The 17778-nt window shown below is 45.6% G+C and overlaps 5 protein-coding genes and 1 non-coding gene across 6 annotated transcripts; 4 read left to right on the top strand and 2 right to left on the bottom strand.

Annotated features, from left to right (window-relative positions):
- Positions 1-435: 435 nt before the first annotated feature.
- Positions 436-1295, top strand: LOC124173653 (late histone H1-like). The gene has a single exon (XM_046553062.1). It carries the CDS (start codon positions 436-438, stop codon positions 1222-1224), a length of 789 nt encoding a protein of 262 aa, XP_046409018.1. The 3' UTR covers positions 1225-1295.
- A 781-nt stretch (positions 1296-2076) lies between these two features.
- LOC124173654 (histone H3) lies at positions 2077-2546 on the bottom strand. Its single transcript, XM_046553063.1, has one exon. The coding sequence runs from the start codon at positions 2544-2546 to the stop codon at positions 2136-2138; it is 411 nt and encodes a 136-aa protein (XP_046409019.1). The 3' UTR covers positions 2077-2135.
- A 156-nt stretch (positions 2547-2702) lies between these two features.
- On the top strand, positions 2703-3117 carry LOC124173657 (histone H4). The gene has a single exon (XM_046553067.1). It carries the CDS (start codon positions 2728-2730, stop codon positions 3037-3039), a length of 312 nt encoding a protein of 103 aa, XP_046409023.1. The 5' UTR covers positions 2703-2727; the 3' UTR covers positions 3040-3117.
- An 812-nt stretch (positions 3118-3929) lies between these two features.
- Positions 3930-10188, bottom strand: LOC124173655 (histone H2A). The gene is made up of 2 exons (XM_046553065.1): positions 10100-10188; positions 3930-4418 (listed from the first exon to the last, which is right to left on the bottom strand). Exon 2 carries the CDS (start codon positions 4355-4357, stop codon positions 3983-3985), a length of 375 nt encoding a protein of 124 aa, XP_046409021.1. The 5' UTR covers positions 4358-4418; positions 10100-10188; the 3' UTR covers positions 3930-3982.
- Positions 10189-10201: 13 nt separating this feature from the next.
- On the top strand, positions 10202-10666 carry LOC124173656 (histone H2B). The gene has a single exon (XM_046553066.1). The coding sequence runs from the start codon at positions 10255-10257 to the stop codon at positions 10624-10626; it is 372 nt and encodes a 123-aa protein (XP_046409022.1). The 5' UTR covers positions 10202-10254; the 3' UTR covers positions 10627-10666.
- A 901-nt stretch (positions 10667-11567) lies between these two features.
- LOC124173658 lies at positions 11568-11686 on the top strand. The gene has a single exon (XR_006868685.1). It is a non-coding gene; the product is annotated as a 5S ribosomal RNA (ribosomal RNA).
- Positions 11687-17778: the final 6092 nt, after the last annotated feature.

Below are 17778 nucleotides of genomic sequence, written 5' to 3'. Positions count from 1 at the left end.
GGATCGAGTCGTCGCGACACGACGCCGATCCGTCCGACAGGCACATCTTCCGACCATCGTTCTCCGTCCGCGGGGCGCCGTCCAGACCGGCGCCGGCGTGCCGGCACACGCAGGAAGGTTCAGAGAAACGGCGAGGCAGGTCGCCGATCGACCACGCGAACCCGCGACGCCACGGCGACACTTTAATTATCGGGTCGGAAGGCGCGCCGGTGACATGCCGTATTTCGCTCGGGCGCCGCGGCGCCCGCGACGTTCCGGTCGCCGACGGCGGGCCGCCCGCGCGCGGCCGGGACTGTCGCCTCGCGCGTCGAGATCGGACGCCGACGTCGGAGCCGCCGGCGCCGTCCGAAACGATAAAGTGCGAGACGAAGTCGAGTACAAAGATTCGAAGGAGAACGCCGACGACAAGTTCGACAGCGGCGAACGCGCTCCGAAATGGTACGATATCTCGAAGGTGGGAAACGCGAAAATTTCATCGCTTCATACCTCTCGTCCGAGACCATGGCAGACGCTACCGCAGCAGCCGCAGCAGCGCCCCCGGCGGCCCAGCCGTCCGGCACCGCAGCCGTCAAGCCCCTGCCCGCCGCCTCCGCAGCATCCAAGAAGGCCAGCAAGGGCGCCGCCTCCAAGAAGGCCCGCGCAAAGCCCTCCCATCCACCGACCTCCGAGATGGTCAACAACGCCGTCAAGAGCCTCAAGGAACGCGGCGGCTCCTCCCTCCAGGCCATCAAGAAGTACATCGCCGCCTCCTACAAGGTCGACGCCGAGAAGCTCTCCCCCTTCATCAAGAAGTACCTCAAGTCCGCCGTCACCTCCGGCACACTCGTACAGACCAAGGGCAAGGGAGCGTCGGGGTCCTTCAAGCTGAGCTCCACCACGCTGAAGGACAAGGCTGCACCCGCTGCAGCCAAGGCGAAGAAGACCGCAGCCAAGAAGACCGCCGCGGCCAAGAAGCCGAAGCCCGCGAAGAAGGAGAAGGCTGCCACCAAGCGGTCCGCGCCCAAGGAGCGCTCCAAGTCCGCGCCTCCTGCGAAGAAGGCAAAGAAAGCAGACAAGCCCAAGAAGAAGCCCGCAGCAGCCAAGCCAGCGGCGAAGGCAGCAAAGTCCCCATCGAAGGCAAAGAAGGCGCCCACCAAGCCCAAGGCGCCCAAGCCCAAGAAGACGCCCACCAAGCCCAAGCCCGCGGCAGCAAAGAAGGCCGCCGCCGCCCCCAAGAAGAAGTGAGCGACCGAACCTCGCAGGTTCACCGAACTTCGATGTACGCGAAGTTCAATTTAGGCCCTCTTAAGGGCCATCAAGTCATACAGATGACTATTTTCCATGCTTAAAACAAAATTCCAAACTCCTTCACCTTACCCAATAAAGTTTCAAACCTTACCCATTGAAGGAAATGAGTAGATGGACAATATTCCTTCTACAAAACCGCTAATTTTACGTCAAATTAATGCACCTTCCATTGAAGGTTGTCAGATAATTTTTTGGCAGTAAAAATTTACCTATGAACCTAAGTTTCGAAAGAGACGTCTGCTGCAGCAGAAAGCCTGATTGCTCAAAAGAATGAAGTATTTGCGTTTCACATATTTGCAACCAAGACGGTCGATTGTTGAAAACAATGAAATCTTGGCGAATGTCATTGTTGCATTAGTATTTTCCGTGACAAAACTGCTGGCGGAAAACAATCGTCGCGCATGGCAACATCTCCTGACGACATTTTTTGAGTTCGAGAGATGCCTACATTGTCGTAACTCGATAAACGATTGAGTGTACTCCTGACTTTGTTATTCTGAAAGAACTTCGAAATTTCCGTTACTTATGAAATTTAAATTGCCATTCTGTAAAGATAACATTTTCCGTCAGGAAACTGCCAGGATGCCAAGCACTCCATCTGCAAAAAAACATCTTTTCATAAGTTATATTCATACCTTCCAGTATTTTTCTATACTATTTTTCATTAGTTAATTATAATTATCATTAATTACAACTTTATTATTTTTTCATTCTCTTTCAGCTTTTCTTTATGAAATATTATTTCATTCTCGTCGATGAAAGCAATGGGAAACAATCGTCTGTATGACGTCTAGTCCTGAAAAGGACTTTTGTTTTTGTGCCGACAAGAAGTCGACAGCGACGACGATCTAAGCGCGCTCTCCGCGGATACGGCGTGCCAGCTGGATGTCCTTTGGCATGATGGTGACGCGCTTGGCGTGGATGGCGCACAGGTTGGTGTCCTCGAAAAGACCCACGAGGTAGGCCTCGGACGCCTCCTGCAAAGCCATGACGGCGGAGCTCTGGAAGCGGAGGTCGGTCTTGAAGTCCTGGGCGATCTCACGGACCAGGCGCTGGAAGGGCAGCTTGCGGATCAGAAGCTCGGTGCTCTTCTGGTATCTCCTGATCTCTCGGAGGGCCACGGTACCTGGGCGATACCTGTGGGGCTTCTTCACTCCACCGGTGGCCGGCGCGCTCTTGCGAGCGGCCTTGGTGGCCAGCTGCTTCCTGGGGGCTTTGCCTCCGGTCGACTTACGGGCTGTCTGCTTGGTACGTGCCATTTTCCTGTCGGGAAAGTAACTGAAGCGGCCGATTTCTCGACCCAATATATTGGCATGAGTGTGTAGACTCTTACATGTGCCGAAATGTGATTGGCTGAGAGTGCGAGACCGTCGAAAGACGTTATAAAATGGAAAGCCGAAAGTCAAGCAAGCACGATTCTCTCACCGAGACAGCAGCAACATGACCGGACGAGGCAAGGGAGGAAAAGGCTTGGGGAAAGGAGGCGCCAAGCGTCATCGCAAGGTTCTTCGCGACAACATCCAGGGCATCACCAAGCCGGCCATTCGCCGTCTGGCCCGCCGCGGAGGTGTCAAGCGTATCTCCGGACTCATCTACGAGGAGACCCGCGGTGTCCTCAAGGTGTTCCTTGAGAACGTGATCCGTGACGCCGTCACCTACACCGAACACGCCAAGAGGAAGACCGTGACCGCCATGGACGTCGTGTACGCCCTCAAGCGCCAGGGACGCACCCTGTACGGATTCGGTGGTTAGATTTCCATCGCGGCAGCAGCCCATTACATCTGGCAGCTGCAGCATCATCGAATAACAAAGGTCCTTTTCAGGACCATAGAACATGCAGGATATTATTTGCCATTGCTTACACTCGTCGCAATCACAGAAATGTGATGTCATCGATAATACATGAGAACTAAGGTACTGGTTGAGTAAAGAAAAAAAAAATTGATGGAATTGTCACATGACAAGTTACTATTATGCTAGTAAACCAAATACTTTCATTCATATTGAAAGTTGATTGAGTAAACTGCTGAGGGACGATCAATTTGTTTCTATTTCTTAATCCAACCCATATTACCGACTTCAACAATAATGGTCACTAAGTGTTCTATTTCCGGTAGTTATTGTTACATTTTACAGCGGCACAAGCCGTTAACAATGTCGTCCATTGATAGTGTTACTTAGCAACGACCAAACGCCTTCGTCGATTTTCAAACAATTCTTCGACCGAATGCGGTGACTATGACACATTGTTATACATCGCCTATCTGTTGCTTAGAAACGCACTGCTGCCAACATATTTTCAAACTGCTACATAGCATTCGGACTTTTTGGATATCCATTCAAATGTTCCTTTTACAAGGCGAAGCTATGGTATTGCAACATGTTTTTCCCCCATCATAATACTAATCCCTTAATTACTATTCATTCATCATCACAGTTTCTCTAACTCTGTTGGTATGCTTTCGTCACACTTGCTATCGTTCTATTATGTTATAATTTTCAAATTTTATAACCACTTGACAACTCGATCCACGACCTCTCCACCAGAGAAACAGAAAGTAATTTCTAGACTTTTTATGTGCACATTCTGGGAAGAGTACCAAATTCTTTGACATAGTCGTAAGACTGACAGACCTAGATGGTTTGCGGTCCTAAAAAGGACCATTTTTTTATTCTCTTCGTAAGAAGAGAACGCTTAAGCCTTCTTCTCGGTCTTCTTGGGCAGAAGCACGGCCTGGATGTTGGGCAAGACACCACCCTGGGCGATGGTGACGCCAGACAGGAGCTTGTTCAACTCCTCGTCGTTGCGGATGGCCAGCTGAAGATGACGGGGAATGATCCTCGTCTTCTTGTTGTCACGGGCAGCGTTGCCTGCCAATTCCAGGACTTCGGCGGCCAGGTACTCCATGACGGCGGCGAGGTACACGGGGGCACCGGCACCAACGCGCTCGGCGTAGTTGCCCTTGCGGAGCAGACGGTGGATACGTCCCACGGGGAACTGAAGTCCGGCCCTGCTGGAACGGGACTTGGACTTTCCCTTGACTTTGCCTCCTTTTCCGCGTCCAGACATGTTGAATCGAGTTGCTTTCGGCGGTACGGTGTAGACCTCTCGACGAAATGTTGATTAGAACCTAACGCATTAATTGATGCGCCGAAGGCGCGATTATAGCTGTACCGGTGAACCCAATTCACCCTAACCAGCCAGGTTACATTAGAACAATTTTTGTGCGCAGTTGTTTGTGTTGTGAGGGTAGTGATTTGTTTGTGTGAGCAGAAACTTAAAACTATTGAGGAGGTAGATATTTACATTTGGATTAATTTAATACAATATTACATAATAGCAGGTTATCTTTACCTTGATGATATGGAGTTTGTTACATTTTGCTATGGATGATGAGGGTGGAGTTACTTTACTCTCTTTTTATACATCTTTATATTTTTTTTTTGATTTTATGTTTTCTTTTATAATTTTTTATTTTTGTTTTCCATATTTTATCATTTTTTTTCCTTTCTTTTCTTTTTATATTATTTATTTTTTTTTTTTATTATTTTATTTTATATTTATTTTTTTTTTTTTATTTTTTATTTTTTTTTTTTTTTCTTTTCTTTTCGTTTTATAATATCATCATTAATTGTTAGATTAGATATGACATTTTTTTTTTTTTTTTTTTTTTTAATTAAACTTTCTATTGAGAATTACATATTGTAATGTCTTTTTACAGTATTACTATAAACCGTTATACGAGGTGACTAAATCTACAAGAAGGAAAGATACAAGATAGACTCATAGGCGAGTAATTTGTTGAGGCAGTTTGTATGTGGTGAGGGTAGTTGGATCATAGTCCCATAAATCTGTAATTGAAGTGTTATGAGTTGCCCCGAGCCTGGACTTAAAATTGTTGGCTAATTTAGAAATGAATTGGGTTACTGTGGGAAGGTTGTGAGATTTAAGAACGTCTGCGATTCTGACATATCTAGATAAGTTTAGGAGATGGCGAAGGGAAATGTTTTGGAAGCTTTCCAATTTACGTCTTATTGTTGGGGAGAGTGCAAATATCTCGCAGCCATATAGAAGAGTAGGTCTAACCGTGGAGGTGTAGAGTTTGACTCTGCCGCTGTGAGAGAGGGGGGAGGTTTTGGAGCATAGTGCGACAATTGCCTGTCTAACTCCTCTGGCTTTGTCGGTGCAGTATTTCAAGTGAGGGTTGTATGATAACTTTTCGTCTAGCAGAACTCCAAGGAATTTGTGGGTTGATGCTCTTGGTATTCGAGTTTTGTTTATGAAGGGTGATGTTTGTGGTGCGAATTTCCGTCTTTGTGAGAAATGAATATGTGTGCTTTTGGCGGCGTTGATTTTTATTTTCCATGTTTTTGTCCAGTTGTTGATGTGTTTTAAGTGAGTGTTAAGTTTGTTAATGTTGGTGTCTCCCCGCCGTGACGTCGCCGCTATGGCGGTGTCATCAGCGTACATGTGAAGTGAAGTGTTTGATGTATGTGGCATGTCGTTTACGAATAGTGTAAATAGTAGTGGACTGAGAATTGATCCTTGCGGAACTCCTGCCTCCATTGGTCTGAGGGATGAATGTGTTTTAGCTTCGGCGACTAGGAATTGTCTCTTGAGAAGGTATTCCCTTATGAATAGTATGTCAGGAAGAGGTAGTTTTATTTGATTAAGTTTGAATAATAAGCCTTTATGCCAGACTTTGTCGAATGCGCGCGCAACATCTAGGAACACCGCGTCCGTTACAAGGCGGCGGTTGAAATTATGGCTTATTTTCTCAACAAGTCTGAGTATTTGGTGGAGGGCTGAGGTGTGTTTTCTAAACCCATGCTGTTCGGGTCTGATTATGTTGTTATCAGCGGTGAATGAGTCGAGTCTGTTGAGTACTAGGATTTCAAGTATCTTGGAGAGATTTGATAACAGGGATATAGGGCGAGAGTTGCCCGGGATTTTTGGGTCTTTCCTTGGTTTGGGAAGAAGAACGACTTTGGCTTTTTTCCAGGTTGCAGGGAAGTGTGGAAGATTGAAACAGTGGTTGAGTAGGTTAGAAAGGAGAAGGGGGAATTTTGGACATCTGGCGGCAAATCTGAGTTGAGAGTTACTGATATTATCGAGGCCTGGAGCTTTTTTAACTGGGAGAGAATTTAACAGAGCTAGGATTTCGGAAGGAGTGGCAAGAGTGATGCTGGCGTTGGAGCTTAGAGGCAGATTTTTCGTAAAGTTGTTGACCTCAACTTCAATTGGTGAGGAGGATTTGTCCAGTGACATGGTCATTTGTAGATGATCTGCTTGAATCTCGACTTTTTTACTGGGATCGAAGATAAGAGTAGAGTTTACTGATAAGGGATGGTACATAGTTTTATTTGTTTGTTTTAAGGATTTAACAGTTTTCCAGATGGGTATTTTGCCGTTAGGGACAGGGTTGTCAAATGTTAGTTTTTGTATGTGTCTTTCCCAGTGGTGACGTTTCACGATGCAAATTTCAGACTTGACTTGAGTAGAAAGGCGGTTGTATAAGGTCTTGTCTAGGGGATCTCTGTGGATTTGCCATAAACGGCGAGCGATGTTGCGGCGCTTTATGAGGTCGACTAAATACTGGGGGAGTTTGTCATGGCATTTGTTACGGGGAGTGAACGAGCGTGAGGCTCTTTGTTTGGCTGAGTTCAGAGCGGATGTAATAAGGTTGACTTGGGTGTCAATGGTTGCAGGGGTTGGAATTTCAATAGTGTTGATTTTAGAAAGGGAGTCATTGAGGTATGTGATGTATTTGTCCCAGTCCGTGACGTTCATTACGGATGGTGCAATGGGGTAATAGTGTAAAGGAAGTGAGAAATATAAGGGGAGGTGGTCAGATGTGAAGGAGTAGATTACAGAGGGAGTGAATGAGGTTGGGAGATTGTGAGCAAGACCAAAGTCAATCACGTCACATGATTTTCGGGCATAGTGAGTAGGGGAGAGTGGAGCTAAGATTTGAAAATTTTTGTTTTTTATGTAGGAGTGTAAGATTTTTCCGTGCTTGTTAGACGTGTTACTATTCCAAGCTGGGTGTTTGCAATTCCAGTCGCCGAAGTATATGCCGTTTTGGGTGGAGAACAGGTGATCCAGATCGTCCACTGAAAATTTTGTGTGTGGTCTGCGGTATAAAGAGTAAAGGTGTAACGGACCGTCTTTAGTGTTTATCGAAATACCAAGAGCTTCGAATTTGTTTGGGTCAGGTGAGTTTAGAAGGGCGTGGGGAATGTGTTTACGGATTAGGATGGCTACTCCTCCGCCTCGTGTTAAGCGGTCCAGTCTGTAAGTGTTGAAGTGTGGTGCGTATAACGATTTGTTTGGTGTCAGGTGAGTTTCCTGTAGCAAGATAATGTCAGTGTTGTTGTCAAGGGCGTACTGGAGGAGTTCATGTTTTTTAGCCAGTACGCCGTTGCAATTCCAGGAGATAACGTTTAGTGTATTCGTGTTTTTTTGGTGTGTGTTCATGATTGGTCCTGGAGGAGTAGCAGTTGATGCAGGAGGAATTGTTTCTTTTCCACTTTTGAGTGGAGGGAGGAGAGGTGGGTGCTAATGTTGCTGAACCACGTGAATAGTTCGTTGTCAGCGGGTTGTGGGGTGGCGGATGGATCAAGTGGAGGGAATTCGTGAGCGGAGGCGGCGGCGTATGAACGAAGTAGTGAGGGAGGATTGGGAGTGGTTTGGTTGGTTGAGTTTGCTAGACGTCGGGCTGCCATAGCGGCTTTTGCCGCTCGATGTTTTTCACACCCTCGGTAACTGGCGGTGTGATCAGAGGTGCAGAGAGCGCATTTGGCTGGTTCCTTGTCAGTTTTTGTGCATTCAGACGACATGTGGTCGCCTGCGCATTTCACACATTTAGGGGGGAGGCAGCAATGGTTCTTGGTGTGACCTATGGCCTGACACCTATGGCATTGAACGGGAATGGCTGGTTTTTTGAAGGTATCTATTTTAATACCGAGACCAACAAGATGGTTGATTGCCATGAATTTGGCTGCGTCTATTGTGTGTTCTGTTATTACATGGACAACCTTTGTTGGGTATTTGGGGACTGAGGTATGACCTAGGTCTCGCTGCATTTTAGACGGTCGGGTGGAGAAGATTCTGGAGCATGAGATTACAGGGAATCCTAGATTTTGTAGTTCGGTTAGTATTTCATTGTCATCAACTGAGGCGAATGTACCTCGCAGAGAAAATTCTCTGCGCCTGTTTTCTTGCAGGCAGTATGTGTTGTAGGGGATATTTAGGTTGTTCAATGTTGCTTTGGCTGCAATGAAGTCGGCTACGTTAGAGCACTTGATAATTGCAGAAGAGTTCGATGTAGCGTGGGAGATTGGAGGAAATTGGCAGTTTTTAATTAAATGGGCATGTAGAACTGGCCATTTGGAAGTATCTGCTATTTGAATGGGGGGAATTTTCTGTTTTTTATTGACTGCCATCGTTGAGTGAAGCTCCTCTTGTGGGGTGGATGCATTGCAATCTATTAGATCGCCTGTTGTGGGGTTGACATTGGTGCTTTTAGCGGCCATTGTGGTATTTACCGTGATAGGAGGTGTAAGCATGTGATTGGCAGGTATGGATTGGGTACCAGAGGGCGTTTTTGCTGATTTTGTGATTTTGGCCCTCTTAAGGGCCTCTACTGGAATGGCTTGTCCGAGGGCCTCGAGAGTGGTATCGTTGGACTTGTCATTGTGTGGGGGTTCAGTTTCAGTAACAATCTGGAAATTGGCCCTCTTAAGGGCCTCTACTGGAATGGCTTGTCCTAGGACCTCGGGAGTGGTATCGTTGGAATTGTCATTGTGTGGGGGTTCAGTTTCAATAACAATCTGGTAATTGGTCCCCTTAAGGGCCGTGTCACTTATGGCTTGGTTAGGCACAGTGGTGGGAGTTTTTTGTCTTTGGGGTTTAGTTACTTGGTTGGTGGTCGCTTTTGACTTAGAGTTGGATTTTTTGATCGTCGTTTTGTTGTTGACGTCTTTAGTATTGGCGCTGTCGCCATTGATTTGTGCCAGAGGGGCAAATTTGTTTTTGTCAGCAAATATGGGTGTGATTGTGATTTGCTTCCCGCGGTTACGTGCGGAAGCCGACTGAAAGGTAGAGTCCAGACTCTGACATGGGGCCTGCGCGGACCTTCTCTGGCTGGCCGGGTTTGCTGGCGGGTTTAGAGTGGTTGGTGTAGGAACAGATGGTGACGCGGCCGGAACTGGGATGGCCGGAGTGGAGGAATTCGGGTTTACTGCTGGTACCGAGTTGAAAAAGGTCCCCATAAGGTCCTGTATGGCGTCTGCCGGCAGTTTAGCGAGCAGTTCCTTTACTGTCCGCATCATGGCATTGGTGTCCTCAGCGGCTGATGACGCAGAGCTCATTGGGGCCGCCATGGACTCCATGGCGGCCTGATGGTAGCGTTGGGGAGGGCAGGGAGGGCTGTTTGGGGTCCCTAATAAGTGGACCCGGCCGCTTTCCCCGGGGGTGCAATGGGCGATTCCAACGGCCCAGAAGCCCGGGTACTAACGGCCAGGAAGACCAAGGGAATTTGCCGCAGGTGAAAAGACGCCACCCGAAGGTGAGAACCGCGACGGCTACGCCCAAATTTAGGTACAGGCGCAGCCAGCCGCAGCCCTTCGGGCGCTCTTTTGGCGACTAGGGAGTAGGCGTTTAGCCGATTGCGTTGTCTTCTTCCCACAGGGGGTTGCGTGAAGTCCGCGGCCGGAGCAGTTGATGGCGCGGCTTCTTCTGGGGTTGCTTCTGCCCAAGGTTTCAGATCGGAAGGCTCAAGCGTGTTGACGGGTGGTTGTTGATTAGAACCGTGTCTGTGTGGCTTATACATTTTATGGCCTGCCGCTGGCCGACTGCTCCGTCTACTCGACCAATCCGGTGTCGGCGAGTCCCGACTTCACGGCATATAATAAAAATCTAGCCAAAAATTTTCATTCTCGCTGCTACGCAACGTTGGTACCAACATGCCACCCAAGACTAGCGGAAAGGCTGCCAAGAAGGCCGGCAAGGCCCAGAAGAACATCTCCAAGGGAGACAAGAAGAAGAAGCGCAGGAGGAAGGAGAGCTACGCAATCTACATCTACAAGGTCTTGAAGCAGGTCCACCCTGACACCGGTATCTCCTCCAAGGCCATGAACATCATGAACTCCTTCGTCAACGACATCTTCGAGAGGATCGCCGCCGAGGCTTCCCGTCTCGCTCATTACAACAAGCGCTCCACCATCACCTCCAGGGAGGTGCAGACCGCCGTCAGGCTCCTGCTCCCCGGTGAACTGGCCAAGCACGCCGTGTCTGAGGGCACCAAGGCTGTGACCAAGTACACCAGCTCCAAGTAAATTACTTGGTAGCGCCCCAACGGCCCTTTTTAGGGCCCTACATCATTCAGTGTGATGTTTCCATTGCTTACTTCAACGACAAAAACGAAGTTCCACTTTAAAATTCACAACGGTAGTCCATATCTCATTTTCAGTGCTCAGAAGGTCCTAATTGTTATGATTACTCCTTGGTTGCCATAGCAACAGATTGTTGATCATTCATCAGTTATTTCATTCCAACAGTCGGTGATTGTTGGCGTCGCATTGTCAAAGCGAAGTGTGACGGTGTCTCCGGGCTCTCTCAAATGTTCAAGTTCAAAAATCGTTTTTCCACGAGCATAACAGATACAATGTTCCCACAAATTAATAATTTATGCAACATTATTTTCTCTTTCCTTATCTTCATGGCAGATGTTTTTCCTTTCCCTCTATCGCGTACATGAATTTCTACTATCGCTATATGTAAAGTCCTCCGTAACGTCTCCACAGTTCCTCGTTGCATGACAATCCGTCCAGTGCGTTCAAATTTTGTCTACTTGCAGCCGCACGAGACGATCGTTAACGTTATTTCCTTGTTATGACAACAAAAGGCACTTTGTAACTCAGAAAACTGGTGGGACTGTTTCTCTTACGTCAAACCGTTTGTCCGTTATTCCATCATTTTCAGTTCACTCCATATTCCACGTTGGCAGCCCATTGCAATCCATCTTCGAAAGCCTCTACTTTGTCACGGGAGGTCCGCGCTTCAGCTGTCTTCCTTTCCGCAACATTTATGAAAACTAACTCTTACAGATCCATTTCCGAAACTGATACTTTTGAAATGGAAATTTTTTATGCGCCGTTGATGCTCAATTTCATTCCTGTATGACATTTCACTCCAAATTGTTACAAAGTCAGATAGTGAACTATCGAATCTAATCACCGAATGAGTATAACATTCTTCAAAAGCCATACATATCTTCGCCAACGGCCATACCACGTTGAATACACCGGTTCTCGTCCGATCACCGAAGTTAAGCAACGTCGGGCCCGGATAGTACTTGGATGGGTGACCGCCTGGGAACACCGGGTGCTGTTGGTATCACTTTTTATTTTTTTCCCCTATCCTTATGATAACTAATTACAAGTTATTCACCACATGCATGCGTTGAAGGATGTGCATTGCATTTTCTTTCGCGTGAAATGGCAGTACTCCCACTTCCTTCAAGTGAAACGATTGAAACACGCCACTTCAGTTTTCCCAGTTAACTTTTCCTTATCGCGCAGAACGCTGCCTTTGTGCAGTCCATGCCATTTCTTAGGCCCATACCATTCCTTCCGTATTCTACACGTAAGTTACTCACATCGTACATACTGAAAAAAATCATATCGCTCGAGTAAATTCCGTAAGTGTAGTAAATGACATCTCATGAAGGAAACGTCGGTGATTACAGCGAAAATTATATTGTTCCACGAACGATCGATATAACTTTTTTATTCACCACTCTTGGATAATATATTTCTGTTCCTAGGTTGATACATTCGTTATGTCATTCATAGAGAAACCGCGCTTAAAACAGTCAAGCCCGGAAAATTTAAATAAAGTAATGTAACGCCGAACAATATACTTCTCGAAATTATTCCTTGAGAGAACTGCTTTTCCTGTCTGCATTCCATAATGCTCCATTTCCAGCGAATCCATTTTTAAAATTGAATGCATACCCAAAATAATTTCGATCATGAAACAGTTGACACAACAACAGGCGACATTTACTAAGCGATGGGAGCTGAAAGAAATCGCCATTACAGTAACAAGCACACCGTTGCTACAGACATTTTTCAGAAACACATTTTCAAATATCGAGTACATGAAATAACGGAATTGAGAGACACTAAAGCACATCCGACTACTGCGGGAAACTGGCAACTATTAAACTTAAAAAAATATTTTAACTCAGCTACCACGAGCTATGCATTGCCAGAAAATGCCGAGAAAAATTCTTTAAAAAAAGAAGACGAAGGTCAATTTGTGAAATGCTTTCAACGATTAGTATTCTCCTTTTAGATTTTCTGGAAACGAAAATTAATTCATAGCGTAATAATTAAAACCCTGCTACGTGCGATTCCCTTCATTAACCGGATCGGCTATTGATCATTCATCATTCCTTTTCTTACACGTGTGTAGCGTCAAAAGGTGGAAGATACAAACGACGTAATGTCAGCTGTCACTGACAAACTTGCAACAATGTAATAATTAATCTCGTCATCCGCATCCCGGGACAAGTATTGCATCGTGAGTGCTCAAAAAGTAACACGCGCTGCCGCTAGATGGTGCGAGGGAGGCCACTCCGCAGTCCGGTGCCTGCCTCGCCGGGCGCGTGCAAACACAAGTTTGAACGTTCGATCCCCCGAGGGAGAGCGCACCCGGGCTATTGTTTACGACCGAGGTCAACAATGCCAATGCATACGCTGTCGAGTCCTCGGATCTTGACTGTCTCGAACAATTGCTATTAATGACAGCAATGGCACATAGCCTTTTCGTCCGAAGACGCAAAGCTTGCGTCCGTTTCGCACGTAAAATCACTTTTAAATTCAATCTATGAACACATCATTGTAAACCTGCACATTTCTCTCATTTCTCATCGTTGGTGAATGTTAATTTTGACTGAAGGAAATTAAATCCGGGCAATGCTATTAACTGCCGACCACCGAGCGTCGCTCGGCGTATCGCATTTCATTTTCGCGTTCAAAACTAGCGGACCACTTCCACTCCCATACGAATTGAGTTCCTGCAAGTCTCGACACGCACACTGACTAGGCAGCCGGTATCGGGGGTGTCGAGCCTGGAGAAAAGCAAAACAAAATGCTGCCGTCCGAACTTGCGTGTCATGCGATGGATAAAATTGTGCTCCCGGAACATGAAGGACGCAATTTCTTTCTTTCATTATGTCTCGTTTACGTTGTAATGGCACGCTTGCAATCGGTTAAACGGACAAAGCTTGCAGATGCATTCGAGAAATATATTAATCGCGGAGTTGTTTCGTGAACGATTCATTACATCAATTCAATTACAGATTTATTGTAACAGTTACTCATCAAACGCACGACGTCCTACGAAGCACAATTTCGACGGCCTATCAAAGACAATGAAACGCAAACGTACGATACTTACTATCGATACTTAATTCGCAACAATAAGAATTTTTCAATGCAAGCAATTAGTAGTGGTACACTTCCCACACGCAAATCGGTGCAACAACTTCAGCGTTAGTACTTGTTCAAACAATTGAAAACAACAGCAATGAAACCAGCAAACACCCGGTTGCTAAGGATAATTAGCACGTCAACAATCACATTTCTCATTCCCTTTCCCGGGAAAGACCAGCGATTAAAAAGTTTGATGTAATGACATCGAGTAATTATCACCCATGGCGAAAGCTTTTGAAATTTCGATCCCCTACGGTTACCTCGTAACAATCAGTAACGCATTGAAAGAGCACAGTTTACATTTTTTCCCGAAAATCATAACACATGCGGTGTGCGAAAATGAGTGTCGAGGACTTAAAATAGTCTTCGACGCTTTGCACAATGCGTTCCCACATTTCCGATAACCAACGATGAACATAATTTTGCAAAATCACAAATAAACTTGCGTATGAGTGCCGCTACTTACAACATTTCACGGTTTCCATTCAATCATATGACAATGGCGTTTTGCTGGTCTCCAATTTCACGAGTCTGAGGAAACGTTTGTGATTTGACGTTTTACAATTAATTCCTTTTCCATATCCGATAAAATTCTTTTGGCCTCCGTGATGCTAACACTACGCTTTTCAAGTCACATGTCAAATCAACACAGCATTACCATGGAATGTTATCGTTGCCCTAATTAATTATGTAGTTCCGCTGCGAAGAAGTTATGAAATATCACACAAGGAATTATATTCGGACGAAAGGCACGTTAACAATAATCAACGCCGGCTGACATTGGAAATGCGGTGTGCACTATTCGACATCGCTGACTGATTTCATAACAGCAGTCCAAATACATAGCATTACACTTATTATTAATCCGGATCTGCCAATGTACATAACTTCACACATACAGAGTATACGACCACGATGTAACACCGTAAACACTTCCATTAAAATATTCCGTAATAAATTTTGTGAAACCAAACAATCCGTTGCTAAGGAATTCGCGAAAAATGTTCTTCCTTCAACTCCTTCGTCAACATTTCAAACAGTGCACAGTGCCTAAGATACAAAGTGCAAGGGAAAACCATCAACGTCTTAGCACATTCAAAGGCAAACACTTTTAAATTATGCCACGATTCACTCAACTTGTAACAATTAAGGACGCCACGACTAATTTATGTTTTCTTACGATGCACAATTAAACGCTGGGATCAATCAACCGTCATCATCGTCAAACAGTGTATTAATCACATCACAGTTCACTTTTCTACACAAAAGAGAAAGCCAAGGAATAACACAGACAACGATTATGAATGTAAAAAGTAGAAAAATAAGTAACAGCGTACTTACTCGGCTCTTCGGCTGTAGATCACAATCGCTGTTGTCAACACACTTCATTCCCGTACATTTAACTAACTTTTCCTATGCATCCAGCGACACAAACACTTTCAATCCTTTCCTCACGATTGCCAAGCGTCACAAAGAACACTACAGAACCGGCGTTATGTCAGTTACAGCTGATAAACATTATACAATTATCACTGATATTAGTTACTCGCGACGTCTTCTCACTACAGCTGCCGCAGCAAGAGCGATCGAGTGGTAATACAGATTCGGCCGCTAGATGGTGCGGGGGGAACCTCCAGCAGTCCACTGCGCGCATCGCTGTTGGGAATTAGGAATCGCGCGTGGGAAAGCAATTGGGATAATTATTCGCAACGCAGCGGCAAAATGCGAATCCTTGCCATACCTAATGAACCATCGATTGTCATTGGTCGTGAACTATTAATGTTCTCCACAACAATGGCACATCGAACGACCAAATCCCCGCCTTAAAGTCGCATATAATATCGTAAATTAAGCCAAGATTCAAGCGCAATGTGGTGAACATTTGCATAATTGGAATATAGAGTACTCTTGTACCTCAAAATATCCACCAAAACGTACCTCATGATGCAGAGTCTTACGTGGTTTTCGACGATTTCCAAGCGATTTTAAACCAATATATCAAGTACGGATGTCACTGTTAACATTCGTATGGCGAAGGAAATGATGTAGCAATCAGGAATTACTGAAAGAGGCAGTACAATCTGGGAAATGTTTGTGAGTTTGCCTTTGACGTTTGAAAAGTAATTCCTCTACTACGTCCGATAACATTCCTTGGGCTCCGTTATGCTAACAGTTCGCTTTTAAAATCACATGTTAAGTTATCACAGCTTACCATTAAACTGCCCAAATTATTTACGTTATAATATCCCTGCCCTAATATTTACGTTATTCCGCTGCCAAGAAAAAATGAAATAGCACAAAAGGAATTACATTCCCACGAAAGGAACGTTAAGAATAACCAACGACGCCTGACGGTAGGAATGGGACGTGTAATCGTCAACATCGTTAATTGTTCTTTCATTGCACTTGCTAGACTTAGCATTGACACGTATTACTAATCAAGATCTGCCAATTAAAATCACTTCACTCATGCAAATTTAAGGACGACGATATAACACGCTAAACACTTCCATTTAATTATTCCGTATTCACTAATGTGAAACCAGCAATCCGTTGCTAAGGAAAAAATTAGCGAAAAATATTCTTCCTTCCACTCTTTCGTCAACATTTCAAACAGTGCACAGTGCCTAACATACAAAGTGCAAGGGATAACCATCAACGCCTTAGCACAGAAAAGGCAAACAGTTTTAAATTAAGCCACGATTCACTCAACTTGTAACAATTAAGGACGCCACGAATAATTTCGGTTTTCTTAGGATACACAATTACACGTTGGGATCAATCAACCGTCATCATCGTCAAACAGTGAATTAATCACTACACAGTTTACTTTTCCACACGAAAGAGAAACGAAAGGAACAACACAGTCAACGAATACGAGCGTGAAAAGTGTTTAAATAAGTAATAGCGTACTTACTCGGCTCGCTGGTTGTGGATCACAGTATTCACCTGCACGGCTATCAGAATCGCTGTTTTCATCACACTATTGATTCTCGTGCATTTCACTCACTTTTCCTATACATCCATCGACACAGACACTTTCACTCATTTCCTCGCGTTTGCTGTGCGTCACAAAGAACACTACATAACCGGCGTTATGTGATTAACCACTGATAAACATGGACTAATTATAACTGATAATAATTATTCGCGTCGTCTTCTCACGACAGCTACCGCTGATCGAGTAGTAATTCAGAATCCGCCGACAGATGGCGCGGGAGGCCTTTTCGCAGTCGCTCGCCGTGGACGTCCAGAGCGGAATTTGAAATATCGTCTCTCGGTGGGATTTCTATCCCGGATTGCGACTCGGCGCAAATATGCGAACGCTAGCCACGATGAATGATTTATCGACTCATCCGCGGTCAATTGTCGTGAAATGCGGAAAAACAAATGTTGTCATTTACAACAATGAAACACCGCACTGTATTCCAACGACGCGAAGCACGGAATATATGTAAATAATCCATTCATCAAACACAGTATCGTTTAAACGTACATGATCGGAACACGACCGCCTCGTAAATGATCATCTGCCAGTGAAGTGACGACTGTCAAGCGGTGTCTTTCCTCCGCCCGCGATTTGCATTTCATTTCGGCGTTCGGAGGGAGCGGACCGCTTCGACTCCAGGCAGGAATACACTCCGTGCGGCTGACGATTCTCGGCATCGCGGGTGCAGGGCAGGGGGCCGCGAGGCAGAGAACATCTCGGACGTAGGTGCTCGTCGCGATAACACGGATAAGCGGGGAAAGAACTCGGCTCGGTTATACCTTAGGTTAGGTGATTAGAAGTGATTCATTGATTAGCCGTAAATACCGGACCATTTCATTAGCATATCGATTCCGCGACGAATGCAGTGAGCGATTTAACTGTTTGTCACCGTTCCTTCCTACTCTGAAAATGTTTCGTGCCCGAGTTGCTGCCCGCAGTTGTCCACGATTCAATTTTACATTTTCCCTAACGGTACCGTAAGTTCTTACTACATTTTT

Source organism: Ischnura elegans, unplaced genomic scaffold, assembly GCF_921293095.1.
Source record: "Ischnura elegans unplaced genomic scaffold, ioIscEleg1.1, whole genome shotgun sequence".
NCBI classification, from domain to species: domain Eukaryota; kingdom Metazoa; phylum Arthropoda; class Insecta; order Odonata; family Coenagrionidae; genus Ischnura; species Ischnura elegans.
The sequence above is the reverse complement of the archived record's forward strand: the minus strand, read 5'-3'. Positions and strand labels throughout refer to the sequence as shown.